The sequence below is a fragment of the Oncorhynchus masou genome, chromosome 12 (genome assembly GCF_036934945.1).
Source record: "Oncorhynchus masou masou isolate Uvic2021 chromosome 12, UVic_Omas_1.1, whole genome shotgun sequence".
Taxonomy (NCBI): Eukaryota; Metazoa; Chordata; class Actinopteri; order Salmoniformes; family Salmonidae; genus Oncorhynchus; species Oncorhynchus masou.
Window position 1 is genome coordinate 80,420,194 of NC_088223.1, and position 15,455 is coordinate 80,435,648.

Below are 15,455 nucleotides of genomic sequence, written 5' to 3' on the forward strand. Positions count from 1 at the left end.
CTTCACTAAATCCACACTGGGTGTGAGGTAGATTCTGCCTACATCATCTTCAAATCTTACCCAGCCTCCTTCAACTCCACTTTGTTAGGGTCCAGCTCTACATACTTCTTCTCCTCAAAGATCCTGTTGATCAAGGGGCCCAGAAGCCTGTGCAGATACTGCATGCCTGCCACCTGTGGTAGTCAGATAGCAAAATGGCAACCATGCTACAGTATTTGTGGGAAAACATTTTAAGCATCTGTCCAATGCTCCACTTTCAATGAAAACATAGCTTATGAATTAAAATCATAGTAAAATGGATATCCTTCAATACACATGTACACCACCGGTCAAAAGTTTTAGAACACCTACTTATTCAAAGGTTTTTTATTTATTTATTTACTATTTTATACATTGTAGAAAAATAGAAGACATCAAAACAATGAAATACGACATGATTCAGTAAGTGTTAACCCCCCCCCAAAAAACAAAGTATCAAACAAATCAAAATATATGTTATATTTGAGATTATTCAAATAGCCACCCTTTGCCTTGAATTCTATTACGTTTTCTACAGCTTTGCACACTCTTGGCATTCTCTCAACCAGCTTAACCTGGAATGTTTTTCCAACAGTCTTGAAGGAGTACCCACATATGCTGAGCACTAGTTGGCTGCTTTTCCTTCACTCTGCGGTCTGACTCATCCCAAACCATCTCAATTTGATTGAGGTTGGGGATTGTGGAGGCCAGGTCATCTGATGCCGCACTCCATCACTCTCCTTCTTGGTAAAATAGCCCTTACACAGCCTGGAGGTGTGTTAGGTCATTGTCCTGTTGAAAAACAAAATGGTAGTCCCACTAAGCCCAAACCAGATGGAATGGCGTATCGCTGCAGAATGCTGTGAAAGTCATGCTGGTTAAGTGTGCCTTTAATTTTAAATATATCACAGACAGTGACACCAGCAAAGCACCCCCACACCATAACACCTACTCCTCCATGCTTTACGGTGGGAAATACACATGCGGAAATTATCAGTTCACCCACACCGCATCTCACAAAGACACGGCGGTTGAAACCAAATATCTCCAATTTGGACTCCAGACCAAAGTACACATTTCCACTGGTCTAATGTAAATAAATACTTGTGTTTCTTGGCCCAAGCAAGTCTCTTCTTATTGGTGTCCTTTAGTAGTTGTTTCTTTGCAGCAACCAGGAAGGCCTGGTTCATGCAATCTCCTCTGAACAATTGATGTTGAGATTGAACAGCTGCCTCCGGTAAGACAAGTGGTAAAGGTCTGTGTCTATTTGTGAATAACAGCTGGTGAACAAAATCTAATATTAAAACCTCCACGGGATCGGTGTCCCTAAACTGGGATAGTTGTTGCTAACGTGCGCTAATGTGACTAGAATGTCGTTGTAAATAAACAGCCAACTTTCCAGGACATAGACATGTCTTATATGGGCAGAAAGCGTAAAGCATTCACCAAATGCAGTGTCTAATTTACAGTAGCTATTACAGTGAAAAAACACTATGCTACTTATCACAGCAACTGGTGTGATACGTTCACCTCTGAAGGTAAATAATGTACTTATTTTCAGTAATCTTGATCTGATTTGTCCCCCTGCGGGTCCCAGAGTTAAAATGTAGCATAGTTTCTTAATTATATTCAAAATGTAGGAACTGGGTTCTACAGTTTGCACACACTGCTGTCACCTGGTGGTCGAAATAAAAATTACACCTAAACCTATCTGATTGACATGCAATAGAAAGATCATACAAAGATGACAAATCATTTTTTTTGAGTGTACACACACACACACAATTAAACTCAGTTTTTCACAATTCCTGACAGTTAATCCTAGTAAAAATTCTCTGTTTTAGGTCCATTAGGATCACCACTTTGATTTTAAGAATGTGAAATGTCAGAATAATAGAAGAGAGAATTATTTATTTCAGCTTTTATTTATTTCATCACATTCCCAGTGGGTCAGAAGATTACTTACACTCAATTTGTATTTGGTAGCATTGCCTTTAAATGGTTTAACTTGGGTCAAATGTGTCGAGTAGCCTTCCAAAAGCTTCCCACAATAAGTTGGGTGAATTTTGGCCCAATCCACATGACAGAGCTGGTGTAACTGGTAGGCCTCCTTGCTCGCACATGCTTTTTCACTTCTGCCCACAAATTGTCTATAGGATCGAGGTCAGGGCTTTGTGATGGCCACTCCAATACCTGGACTTTGTTGTCCTTATGCCATTTTGCAACAACTTTGGAAGTATGCTTGGGGTCATTGTCAATTTGGAAGACCCATTTGCGACCAAGCTTTAACTTCCTGACTGATGTCTTGAGATGTGGCTTATATTGAAGCAACATCATTTTCCATCCTCACGGTGCCACGTATTTTGTGAAGTGCACCAGTCCCTCCTGCAGCAAAGCACCCCCACAAAATAATGCTGACACCCCCGTGCTTCACGGTTGGGATGGTGTTCTTAGGCTTGCAAGCCTCACCATTTTTCCTCCAAAAATAACGATGGTCATTATGGCCAAACAGTTCTATTTTTGTTCCATCAGACCAGAGGGCACTTCTCCAAAAAGTATGATTTTTGTCCCCATGTGCAGTTGCAAACCGTAGTCTGGCTTTTTTAATGGTGGTTTTGGAGCAGTGGCTTCTCCCTTGCTGAGCGGCCTTTCAGGTCGATACAGGACTCGTTTTACTGTGGATATAGATACTTTTGCACCTGTATCCTCGAGCATCTTCACAAGGTCCTTTGCCGTTGTTCTGGGATTGATTTGCACTTTCCGCACCAAAGTACATTCATCTCTAGGAGACAGCATGCGTCTCCTTCCTGAGTGGTATGACAGCTGCGTGGTCCCATGGTGTTTATACTTGCATACTATTGTCTGTATAGATGAACGTGGTACCTTCAGGCGTTTGGAAATTGCTCCCAAGGACGAACCAGACTTGTGGAGGTCTACAATTTCTTTTCTGATGTCTTGGCTGATTTCTTTTGATTTTCCCATGATGTCAAGCAGAGACACGGAGTTTGAAGGTAGGCCTTGAAATGCATCCACAGGTACACCTCGAATTGACTCAAATTATGTCAATTAGCCTATCAGAAGCTTCTAAAGCCATGACATCATTTTCTGGAATTTTCTAGGCTGTTTAAAGGCACAGTCAATTTAGTGTATGCAAACTTATGACCCACTGGAATTGTGATACAGTGAATTATAAGTGAAATAATCTGTCTAAACAATTGTTGGAAAAATGATGTGTGTCATGCACAAAGTAGATGTCCTAACCTACTTTCCAAAAACTATAGTTTGTTAACAAGAAATTTGTGGAGGAGTTGAAAAACAATTTTCAATTACTCCAACTGTATATAGTATATTTCTTGCATTAAATGTCAAATACAGCCATTTTATCTCATTAGCAAATCATTTCCGGGTAACAATTAAGTACACTTTCCATCCACAGTTATGTGAACAAAGTCACGACATCTGTGATGGAAACAAAGTTTTGGTGCAACTTTATAAATTCCGACATGGACATGGTGGGATCGTTTGTCTGTAAAATGTATTATGTGAGAAATTGTGGTGTAAACACCTTTAAGCTCAAATATTGATATAACAACCATCATATTGAATTGGTCCTTCCACGATGACACGGAAAACCATGCAGTTTATTAGGCTACAGATTAAATAAATGATGATGAACTTCACAGGGTGGTGAAAGTGCACAGTGATCTTGATGCTCCTTTCCAATAAATATTGAGGTTCTTATTCTGGTGGCATGATGATCGACGCTTGACTGCCGTTTGACAAATAAAAATATTCTCGCTATTATCCGTAATAATCTCACGCGTAGACTAACCTACCCAGCCTACCCACACTATCTGCGAGCAGTTGGCTAGAGTGCACGTGCCAAGACCAGCGAAGGCACATTTGCTATTTAACACAAGTTTGTGACAACTATCGGTACAGTTAAATGCAATGGGAACACATTGAACTTTATATTTTTATTCGGTACATGAAAACTTCAGCGAAAAATTAACATTTTTTGTAACTAGTCAATTTAGTGGAAACACCACTGATGGAAAAATGTGCACATTTTTGAAAATTTGCCTGAAAATCTGTTGCCAATTGGATGGAAACTAGATACTGTGATTGTTTAATGGTCAAACATAAAACAAACAGCTTCTTAGCTAAAAGCAATTTCTCAAGCAAGAATTTTGCAAGGACAGTCAGTGATCTGAGTGGTGAGGTGAAAACTGAAATCAGAGAGGTTTGGAAAGTTTTCTTATTGGTCTATCAACTAATTTACCACCTGGTGATGTCACCAAGCAGGCCAAAACACCATCCCAGCAAAACAGGCTCTTACACTAAAAGGGCATAATCATAATTTCACAGTATTATTATGCACAAAGTAGATGTCCTAACTTAACTTGTCAAAAATATAGTTGGTTAAGAAGAATTTTGTGGAGTGGTTGAAAAACTAGTTTAATGACGCCAACCTAAGTATGTAAACTTCCGACTTCAACCACACACACACACACACACACACACACACACAAAACACGTGTTTTTGTTTTGCATTATCTTTTACCAGATCTATTGTGTTATATTCTCCTACATTAATTTCACATTTCCACAAACTTAAAAGGTGATTTGGGTGTCAATGTCATTATAGGCGGAAATATAAAACAAAATGGGTCCAATCCTTAAGGAACTATTCAGATTTTGCTCGTCTGAGGTAGAGCATCTCTTGATAAGCTGTAGACCACACTATTTACCACCACAGACCGATGCTGGCACTAATACCGCACTCAACGTGTTGTATACGGCCCTAAGCAAACAACAAAATGCTCATCCAGAGGCGCCGCTCCTAGAGGCCGGGGACGTTAATGCAGACAAACTTAAATCCGTTTTACCTAATTTCTCATGTAAAAAAAAAAAAACTCGACCACCTTTACTCCACACACAGAGATGCGTAAAAAGCTCTCCCTCACCCTCCGTTTGGCAAATCTGACCATAACTCTATCCTGATTGCTGCTTACAAGCAAGAACTAAAAGTACCAGTGACACGCTCAGTAAGGAAGTGGTCAGATGCTAAGCTACAGGATGGTTTTGCTAGCACAAAATGGAATACGTTCCGAGATTCTTCCGATGGCATTGAGGAGTACACCACATCAGTCACTGGCTTCATCAATAAGTGCATTGATGACGTTGTCCCCACAGTGACTGTATGTACATACCCCAACCACAAGCCATGGATTAAAGACAACATCCACCCTGAGCTAAAAGGTAGAGCTGCTGGGTCAAGGAGCGGGACTAACCCGGACGCTTACAAGAAATCCCTCTATGCCCTATGACGAACCATCAAACAGGCAAAGCATCAATACAGGAATAAGATCGAATTGTACTACACCGGATCCGATGCTCGTCAGATGTAGCAGGCTTTGCAAACTATTACGGACTACAAAGAGAAGCACAGCCGCGAGCTGCCCAGTGACAAGCCTACCATGCTATTCATTGACTACAGCTCAGCGTTCAACACCATAGCGCCCTCAAAGCACATCACAAAGCTAAGGACCCTAGGACTAAACACCTCCCTCCGCAACTGGATCCTGGACTTCCCGACGGGCTGCCCCCAGGTGTTAAGGGTAGGTAACAACACATCTGCCACGCTGATCCTCAACACAGGGCCACCTCAGGGGTGCATGCTCAGTCCCATCCTGCACTCCCTGTTCACCCTTGCCTGCGTGGCCGCACATGACTCCAACACCAACATAAGTTTTGCCGACGACACAAGTGGTATGCCTGATCACGACAATGATGAGACAGCCTAGAAGAAGGTCATAGACCTGGACGTGTGGTGCCAGGATAACAACCTCTTCCTCAACATGATCAAGACAAAAGAGATGATTGTGGACTACAGGATGAGGAGGACTGAGCACGCCCCCATTCTCATCGACGAGGCTATAGTGGAGCAGGTTAAGAGCTTCAAGTTCCTTGGTGTCCACATCACCAACAAACTCACATGGTCCAAGCACACCACGACAGTCATGAAGAGGGCGTAACAATGTCTATTCCCCCTCAGGAAACTGGAAAGATTTGTCATGAGTCCAAGATCCTCAAAACGTTCTACAGCTGCACCATCGAGAGCATCATGACTGGTTACATCACCGCCTGGTATGGCAACTGCTCAGCCTCCGACTGCAAGGCATGACAGAGGGTAGTGCGTACGGCCCAGTACATCACTGGGTCCAAGCTACCTGCCATCAAGGATCTAAATACCAGGCTGTGTCAGGGGAAGGCCCTAAAAATTGCCAAAGACTCCAGCCATCCTTGTCACAGACTGTTCTCTCTGCTACCGCACGGCAAGCAGTACCGGAACGACAAATATAGGTCAAAAAGCCTTCTTAACATCTTTTACTCCCAAGCCGTGAGACTCCGGAACAGCTAATCAAAAGGCTACCCGGACTATTTGCATTGCCCCCCCGCATTTTTACACTGCAGCTACACTGTTTATTATCCACACAGTCACTTTACCCCTACCTACAAGTACATCTTACCTTGACTAACCTGTTGCCCCGCTCATTGACTCTGTACCAATACCCCCTGTATAAAGCCCCACTACTGCTATTTTATTGTTGTTCCTTAACTTAGTATTTTCTTTATTTTTTTACTTCATACTTTAACATTTATTTTTCTTTAAAATGCATTGTTGGTTAAGGGCTTGTAAGTAAGCATTTCACTGTACGGTCTACACCTGTTGTATTCGGCACATGTAAGAAATAAAATTAGATTTGAGCTGTTCTTGCCATAATATGGACTTGGTCTTTTACCAGATAGGGATATCTTCTGTAAACCACCCATACCTTGTCACAACACAACTGATTGGCTCAAAGGCATTAAGAAGGAAAGAAATTCCACAAATTAACTTAACAGTGCACACCTGTTAATTGAAATGCATTTCAGGTTACCTCATGAAGCTGGTTGAGAGAATGCCAAGAATGTGCAAAGCTGTCAAGGCAAAGTGTAGCTATTTTGAATCATCTCCAATATAAAATATATTTTGATTTGTTTAACACTTTTTTGGTTACTACATGATTCCATGCATGTTATTTCATAGTTTGATGTATTCACTATTATTCTACAATGTAGAAAATTGTAAAAATAAATAAACCCTGGAATGAGTAGGTGTCCAAACTTTTGACTGGTACCACACGCACGCACACCGCCCCCCTTCAGAAAGTATTCAGACCCCTAGACTTCTTCCACATTTTGTTACATTAGAGCATTATTGTAAAATGGATTACATTTTAAAGCCTCAGCAATTTACACAAAATACCCAATAATGACCAAGTGAAAAACAAAAATACCTTACATAAGTATTCAAACCCTTTGCTATGAGACTTGAAATTGAGCTCAGGTGCAAAAACTAGGCCATGAGGTCAAAGGAATTGTCAGCATTGAAGGTCCCAAGATCAGTGGCCATAATTCTTAAATGGAAGAAGTTTGTGACCGCCAAGGCTCTTCCTAGAGCTGGCCGCCCGATCAAACGGAGCAATCGGGGGATAAGGACAATGGTCAGGGAGGGGACCAAGAACTTGACGGTCACTCTGACAGAGCTCTAGAGTTCCTCTTTGGAGATGGGAGAAGCTTCCAGAAGGACAACCCTCTGTGCAGCACTCCACCAATCAGGCCTTGGAGTTCGCTAGGCACCTAGAGACCCTCAGACCCTCTGGTCTGATGAAACCAAGATTGAACTATTTGGCCTGAATGCCAAGCATCACATCTAGAGGACACCTGGCACCATCCCTACGGTGAAGCATGGTGGTGGTAGTAGCATCATGCTGTGGGGATGTTTTTCAGTGGCAGGGACTGGGAGACTAGTCAGGATCGAGGCAAAGACGAACAGAGCAAAGTACAGAGAGCTCCTTGATGAAAACCTGCTTAGGGACCTCAGACTGGGGCAAAGGTTCACCTTCCAACAGGACAACGACCCTAAGCACACAGCCAAGGTTTATGGGACAAGTCTCTGAATGTTCTTAACCTGTTACATCTATGGGGGCGCCATTTCATTTTGGATAAAAAGACGTGCCCGTTTTAAGCGCAATATTTTGTCACAAAAAGATGCTTGACTATGCATATAATTGATAGCTTTGGAAAGAAAACGCTCTTGACGTTTCCAGAACTGCAAAGATATTGTCTGTGAGTGCCCCAGAACAGATGCTACAGGCAAAACCAAGATGAAACTTCAACCCGGAAATGAGTAGGATTTTTGAGGCTCTGTTTTTCATTGTCTCCTTATATGGCTGTGAATGCGCAAGGAATGAGCCTGCCCGATCTATCGTTTCCCCAAGGTGTCTGCAGCATTGTGACGTATTTGTAGGCATATCATTGGAAGATTGACCATAAGAGACTACATTTGCCAGGTGTCCGCCCGGTGTCCCCCGTCGAAATTGGTGCGTCATCTTCAACTGCACGTCTTTTTCCAAGCGATTCACCGGAGAAAGGAGACTACCACGAACGATATATCAATGAAGATATATGTGAAAAACACATTGAGGATTGATTCTAAACCGCGTTTGCCGTGTTTCAGTCGATATTATGGAGTTAATTTGGAAAACAGTTCGCCGTTTTGATGACTGAATTTTCGGGTTTTTTTGGTACCCAAACGTGATGTACAAAACGGAGCGATTTCTCCTACACAAAGAATCTTTCAGGAAAAACTGAACATTTGCTATGTAACTGAGAGTCTCCTCATTGAAAACATCAGAAGTTCTTCAAAGGTAAATGATTTTATTTGAATCCTTTTCTGGTTTTTGTGCAAATGTTGCCCGCTAAATGCTACGCTAAATGCTACGCTAGCTATCACAAATGCTTGTTTTGCTATGGTTCAAAAGCATATTTTGAAAATCTGAGATGACAGTGTTGTTAAGAAAAGGCTAAGCTTGAGAGCTAGCACATTCATTTTATTTCATTTGCGATTTTCATAAATACTTAACGTTACGTTATGCTAATGAGCTTGAGGCTATAACTGGATACAGGTTTTTTTCATAGCCAAACGTGAACAAAACGGAGCGATTTGTCTTACACAAATTATATTTTTTTGAAAAACTGAACATTTGCTATCTAACTGAGAGTCTCATTGAAAACATCTGAAGTTCTTCAAAGGTAAATGATTTTATTTGAATGATTTTCTTGTTTTTGTGAAAATGTTGCTGGCTGAATTCTAGGCTTATAGCTATGCTAGCTATCAACACTCTTACACAAATGCTTGTTTAGCTATGGTTGAAAAGCATATTTTGAAAATCTGAGATTACAGTGTTGTTAACAAAAGTCTAAGCTTGAGAGCAAATATATTTATTTCATTTCATTTGCGATTTTCATGAATAGTTAACGTTGCGTTATGCTAATGAGCTTGAGGCTATAAATAGAATCCCGGATCCGGGATTGCTCGACGCAAGAAGTTAAGTGGCCCAGCCAGAGCACGTACTTGAACCCGATCGAACATCTCCGGAGAGACCTGAAAATAGCTGTGCAGCAATGCTCCCCATCAAACCTAACAGAGCTTGAGAGGATCTGCAGAGAGGAATGGGAGAAATACAGGTGTGCCAAGCTTGTAGCGTCATACCCAAGAAGACGAGGCTGTGATCACTGCCAAAGGTGCTCCAACAAAGTACTGAGTAAAGTTTCTGAATACTTATGTAAATGTAATATTTCCGTTTTTTATTTTGAATAAATTAGCAAGAATTTCTAAAAACCTGTTTTTGCTTTGTCATTATGGTGTATTGTGTGCAGATTGATGAGGGGAAAAAACTATTGAATACATTTTAGACTAAGGATGTAACCTAACAACAACAAAAAAAGTAAAGGGGTCTGAATACTTTGAAGGCACTGTAGCGATGTTGCCGGAAAGAGGGTTTACCTTTAAAAATGACTCCATGGACTTCGATGCCAAGGAGTTGCTGCGAAACAAGGTGTTGGGTTCACCTGAGGAAAGAAGTCAAAGAGAACAGCCAGCAATGAAATATGTAAGGGAAAATCAACGAGGTGCTATGGTGTACTCTGGAAAATATAGCACGACGTGGATGCTGAGTGGGACTTACCATCAACGGAGTTGCATTATCTTACAGACAACGCATAGAGCCCTGAGTTTATTATCCCCTTTATACCATGGATATAAATCTACATTGCTAGTTCAGTAAACCAAAGCATCCTCCTTGCTTGCTATTTTGAAAATCTAATTCAAAAATGCCAATGTTTTCAATTCGACTTTTGCTATCAAAAGCAGCTCAAAATAATTAACTTCATAGTCATTGAATTATACTGGGCATTATAGGGAATTATACAACAGATGGGTCTAATCCTGTATGCTGATTGGTTAAAACCACATTCCAGCCCGTGTGTATTCCACAAATAACCACCAGCTAAATCTATGACGTTGAAAGGCCCATTTACTCTGTTCCATCTGACTGAGCAATCTACTGTCTCATCAGCTCAGCCAGGCAATTTATATACTAGATCTACACTGTAAAAAGCATCTTGAGAGTATCTTTAAGACTAGCAATTGGTTTTCAACAGGGGAGATTTGTAATAACGTTGCTGTCTGTCTCTCCTACATTTGCAGCATTGTTTCAATATTTAAAATTGATCTCCAGCTTTCTGAGACAGACAGGATGGCAGCTTTTCTCAGCCAGTCGAAATCATTAATCAGCATAATTTTTATGGATATAATGTATACAAAGATGTCAATTAAAAAATCACGAAATGCAGCTAGTTTGCCGTCATTACAGCTTCAGTTTGAAGTGAATGTGTTAGTTGTGTAGTTAGCGATCGCTTCTGAACAGTGGTCTGGCGATAGAAAATGTTCTATGCCAGGCGAAATCGCTCATTTGCTCATTGTTATGATGTATCCCAAACAAAATAATTAGAAAAAAGCTTAAACAAATGCAAATGCAGCTATTTTGCAGTTATTATGGCTTCACTGTTTGACGTGACTGTTAGCCAAAGTTGGAACGTTGCCAGCCATCATGGCAACGGATCATTAAGAAAGAAAAATGTATGGGCACAGTTTAGAACAAAAAATAGATAGAACCAATAGCATGAGCTGGCTTGGATCTCAACCCTAGATGTGTTTTTGGGACTATATCTCGTGGAAGGATGAAATAGTGTGAATAAATCCATAAAAATAATGTTTTTAAAATGAAAATGTCAATCATTATTTGAATATGTTCATAACGCGTTGTATAAAAGTGATAATGCTCCCAAAAAATGTGTCTGATTTGTTTTGTAATGCTAGCTAGCATTTTTTCCCTTTTTGAACATGCTTTTACAATGTATCCAATTTCAGTTTGTGTGGCTGTTGGTTTACCTTTTCTGTCCTGTTATCTGGTTTTAATGTTAATTCTATAATGCCCTTCTAGGCAATCAGAAAAGAGTATTCACCAACACTGTGGTATTATTAAGCAATAAGGCCAGAGGGGGTGTGGTATATGGCCAATATACCACAGTGAAAGACTCATTTGACACAATATATTTAAATCTAAACATTCCACATTATTGGGCTGTGCTGAACACAAGTTGTCCAACTCCAATTTAGGTGTGTGAAGTCTGACTTACTAGTCTTGTCCAACTCCAGCTTGAAGAGAACATCAAGGAACTCCTTGGCCAATCCCTGACCCAGGAAGAGCTTCACTAGGTTGGAGGCCACTTCCTGTCGACTCTCAGCTGTAGTGGTCTCATCGACGAGCATGATCAAATCTGGCCAGTTGCCCTATGATACCAAGCAAAGATTTATCATCACAAGCGCTTGTGGTCCTGAGTGACTCAGGTGGTAAGAGCACGGCATTGGCAACACCAAGGTTGTGGTTTTCATTTCCTACAGAGGTACATCAACTAAAAATGAATTCTGTACTGTAAATTGCTATGGATTAAACAGTCTGCGAAGAGGCAAAATTTATTGTGCCACATACCATGCAGTAAATCAACACAATATTGGATTTAATGAATCATGATTAACACCAAGCATATTAAACTCAGCAAAGAAGAAATTTCCCTTTTTCAAGACCCTGTCTTTCAAAGATAATTCGTTAAACACCGTTTCCCATGCCTGTTCAATGAACAAATAATTAACATGCACCTGTGGAACCGTCGCTAAGACATTAACAGCTTATAGACGGTAGGTAATTAAGGTCACAGTTATAAAATCTCAGGACACTAAAGAGGCCTTTCTACTGACAATGAAAAACACAAAAAGAAAGATGCCCATGGTCCTTGCTCATCTGCGTGAACGTGCCTTAGGCATGCTGCAAAGAGGCATAAGAACTGCAGATGTGGTCAGGGCAATAAATTGCAATTTCTAATGTAAGATGCCTAAGACAGAGCACAGGGAGACCGGACGGACAGCTGATCGTCCTCGCAGTGGCAGACCATGTGTAACACCTGCACAAGATCGGGACACCCGAACATCGCACCTGCGGGACAGGTACAGGATGGGAACAACAACTGCCCGAGTTACACCAGGAACGCACAATCCCTCCATCAGTGCTCAGACTGTCCGCATTAGGCTGAGAGAGGCTGGACTGCGGGCTTATAATCCTGTTGCAAGGCAGGTCTTCACCAGACCTTACCGGCAAAAACATCACCTATGGGCACAAACCCACCGTCGCTGGACCAGACAGGACTGGCAAGAAGTGCTCTTCACTGACGAGTCGCGGTTTTGTCTCATCAGGGGTGATTGTCGGATTTGCGTTTATCGTCGAAGGAATGAGCATTACACCGAGGCCTGTACTCTGGAACGGGATCGATTTGGAAGTGGATACAGCATCATCGGACTGAGCTTGTTGTCATTGCAGGCAATCTCAACACTGTTCGTTACAGGGAAGACATCCTCCTCCCTCATGTGGTACACTTCCTGCAGGCTCATCCTGACATGACCCTCCAGCATGACAATGCCACCAGCCATACTGCTCATTCTGTGTGTGATTTCCTGCAAGACAGGTATGTCAGTGCTCTGCCATGGCCAACGAAGAACCCAGATCTCAATCCCATTGAGCACGTCTGGGACCTGTTGGATCGGAGGTTGAGGGCTAGGGCCATACCCCTCCCAGAAATGTCTGGGAACTTGCAGGTGCCTTGGTGGAAGAATGGGGTAACAGCAAGAACATCTTACAGCAAGAACTGGCAAATCTGGTGCAGTCCATGAGGAGGAGATGCACTGCAGTACTTAAAGCAGATGATGGCCACACCAGATACTGACTGCTACTTTTGATTTAGACCCCCCCTTTGTTCAGGGACACATTATTCCATTTATGTTAGTCACACATCTGTGGAACTTGTTCAGTTTGTCTCGGTTGTTGAATCTTGTTATGTTCATACAAATATTTACAAATGTTAAGTTTGCTGAAAATAAACAGTTGACAGTGAGAGGATGTTTCTTTTTTTGCTGAGTTTATTTAATGTACTTAAAATAGCATATAAAAAAACTTAATTCAGTCTCTGGTTAAAATGCAAAGGATAAAAACCAGCATACATGGCCCGTGGCTCTCGAGGACCGGAGCTGTATACCCCTGATCTTATGCAACCCAGGCGACACTTGAGAGACTGAGGAGTGGCATTGACTTGGTGCTCACATTAAGATGGGGGCCCACGGATTGGCACAGCAGCTCCGTAAGTGGTTGGTAGTGGCCGGAGGGCAGGACCGTCTCATCTCGCAGGCGCAGCTGCAGGCGCAGAGATCCTAGAGTGCCCCTGGAGCAGAGTAGAAAAGAACTTAACGGGAAGTCATATCAAAACAAATGAAAAATATTTTGGGAGCAAACCCTTACAGAAAATACAAAAAAAAAGAAGAAAAAAAAATCTTCAAAAATAAATATCTTGAAAAATATATACAGTATCAGTCAAACGTTTGGACCTACTCATTCAAGTTTTTTTTTAGTTTTTTTATTTTCTACATTGTAGAATAATAGGGAAGACATAAACTGTGAAATAACACATATGGAATCATTTAGTAACCAAATAAAGTGTTAAATCAAAATATATTTTATATTTGAGATTCTTCAAATAGCCACCCTTTGCCTTGATGACAGCTTTGCACCCTCTTGGGATTCTCTCAACCAGCTTCATGAAGTCGTCACCTGAAATGCATTCTAATTAACAGGTGTGCCAAAGTTCATTTGTGGAATTTCTTTCTTTCTTAATGCATTTGAGACAATAAGTTGTGTTGTGACAAGGTAGGGTTGGTATACAGAAGATAACCCTTTTTGGAAGAAAAGACCAAGTCCATATTATGGCAAGAACAGCTCAAATAAGCAAACAGTCCATCATTACTTAAAGACATGAAGGACAGTCAATTCGGAAAAATTCAAGAACCTTGAAAGTTTCTTCAAGAGCAATCGCAGAAACCATCAAGCGCTATGATAAAACGGTCTCATGAGGACCACCACAGGAATGGAAGATCCAGAGTTACCTCTGCTGCAGAGTATAAGTTAGAGTTATCAACCTCAGAAAATGCTTCACAGAGTTCAAGTAACAGACCCATCTCAGCATCAACTGTTCAGAGGAGATGTCGTGAGTCAGGCCTTCATGGTCAAGTTGATGCAAAGAAACCGCTACTAATGGACACCAATAATAAGAAGAGACTTGCTTGGGCCAAGAAACATGAGAAATATACCGGTGGGAGTCCAAATTGGAGATTTTTGGTTCCAACCACCGTGTCTTTGTGAGACGCAGAGTAAGTGAACAGATGATCTCCACAAGTGTGGTTCCTATTGTAATGCTTGGAGGAGGTGGTGTGATGGTATGGGGGTGCTTTGCTGGTGACACTGTCTGATTTATTCAAAATTCAAGGCACACTTAACCAGCATGGCTACCACAGCATTCTGCAGCAATATGCCATCCCAGCTGGTTGGTGCTTAGTGGGACTATCGTTTTTTTTTTCAACAGGACAATGACCCAACACACACCTCCAGGCTGCGTAAGGGTTATTTGACCAAGAAGGAGAGTGATGGAATGATTGAGTGCTGGATCAGATGACCTGGCCTCCACAATCACCCAACCTCAACCCAATTGAGATGGTTTGGGATGAGTTGGACCGCAGAGTGCAGGAAAAGCAGCCAACAAGTGCTCAGCATAAGTGGGAACTCCTTCAAGACGGGTGGAAAAACATTCCAGGTAAAGCTGGTTGAGAGAATGCCAAGTGTGTGCAAAGCTGTCATCAAGGCAAAGGGTGGCTACTTTGAAGAATCTCAAATATAATTTATATCTTGATTTGTTTAACACTTTTCTGGTTACTACATGATTCCATGTGTGTTATTTCATAGTTTCTCTCTTGTAGAATGTAGAAAATAGTAAAAATAAAGAAAATTGAATGAGTAGGTGTCCAAAAGTTTCACTGGTACTGTATATAAACAATGTATGGGCTGTAATTTCAGGGTGTTTTAAAAAGACAGTCAGACAATGTTTTGAAC

At 41.4% G+C, this 15,455-nt stretch overlaps 1 protein-coding gene across 2 annotated transcripts in view; it reads right to left on the reverse strand.

The window, feature by feature from the left end:
- The window catches only part of rasa4 (RAS p21 protein activator 4), an 80,321-nt gene that overhangs the window by 18,458 nt on the left and 46,408 nt on the right, over positions 1-15,455 (reverse strand). For both annotated transcript variants that reach the window (XM_064982133.1, XM_064982134.1), the window contains exons 9-12: positions 13,620-13,737; positions 11,608-11,761; positions 9,914-9,978; positions 61-173 (exon numbers count right to left, since the gene is read on the reverse strand). In XM_064982133.1, coding sequence (XP_064838205.1) covers positions 61-173; positions 9,914-9,978; positions 11,608-11,761; positions 13,620-13,737 — 450 coding nt within the window. The remainder of the gene's footprint in view (positions 1-60; positions 174-9,913; positions 9,979-11,607; positions 11,762-13,619; positions 13,738-15,455) is intronic.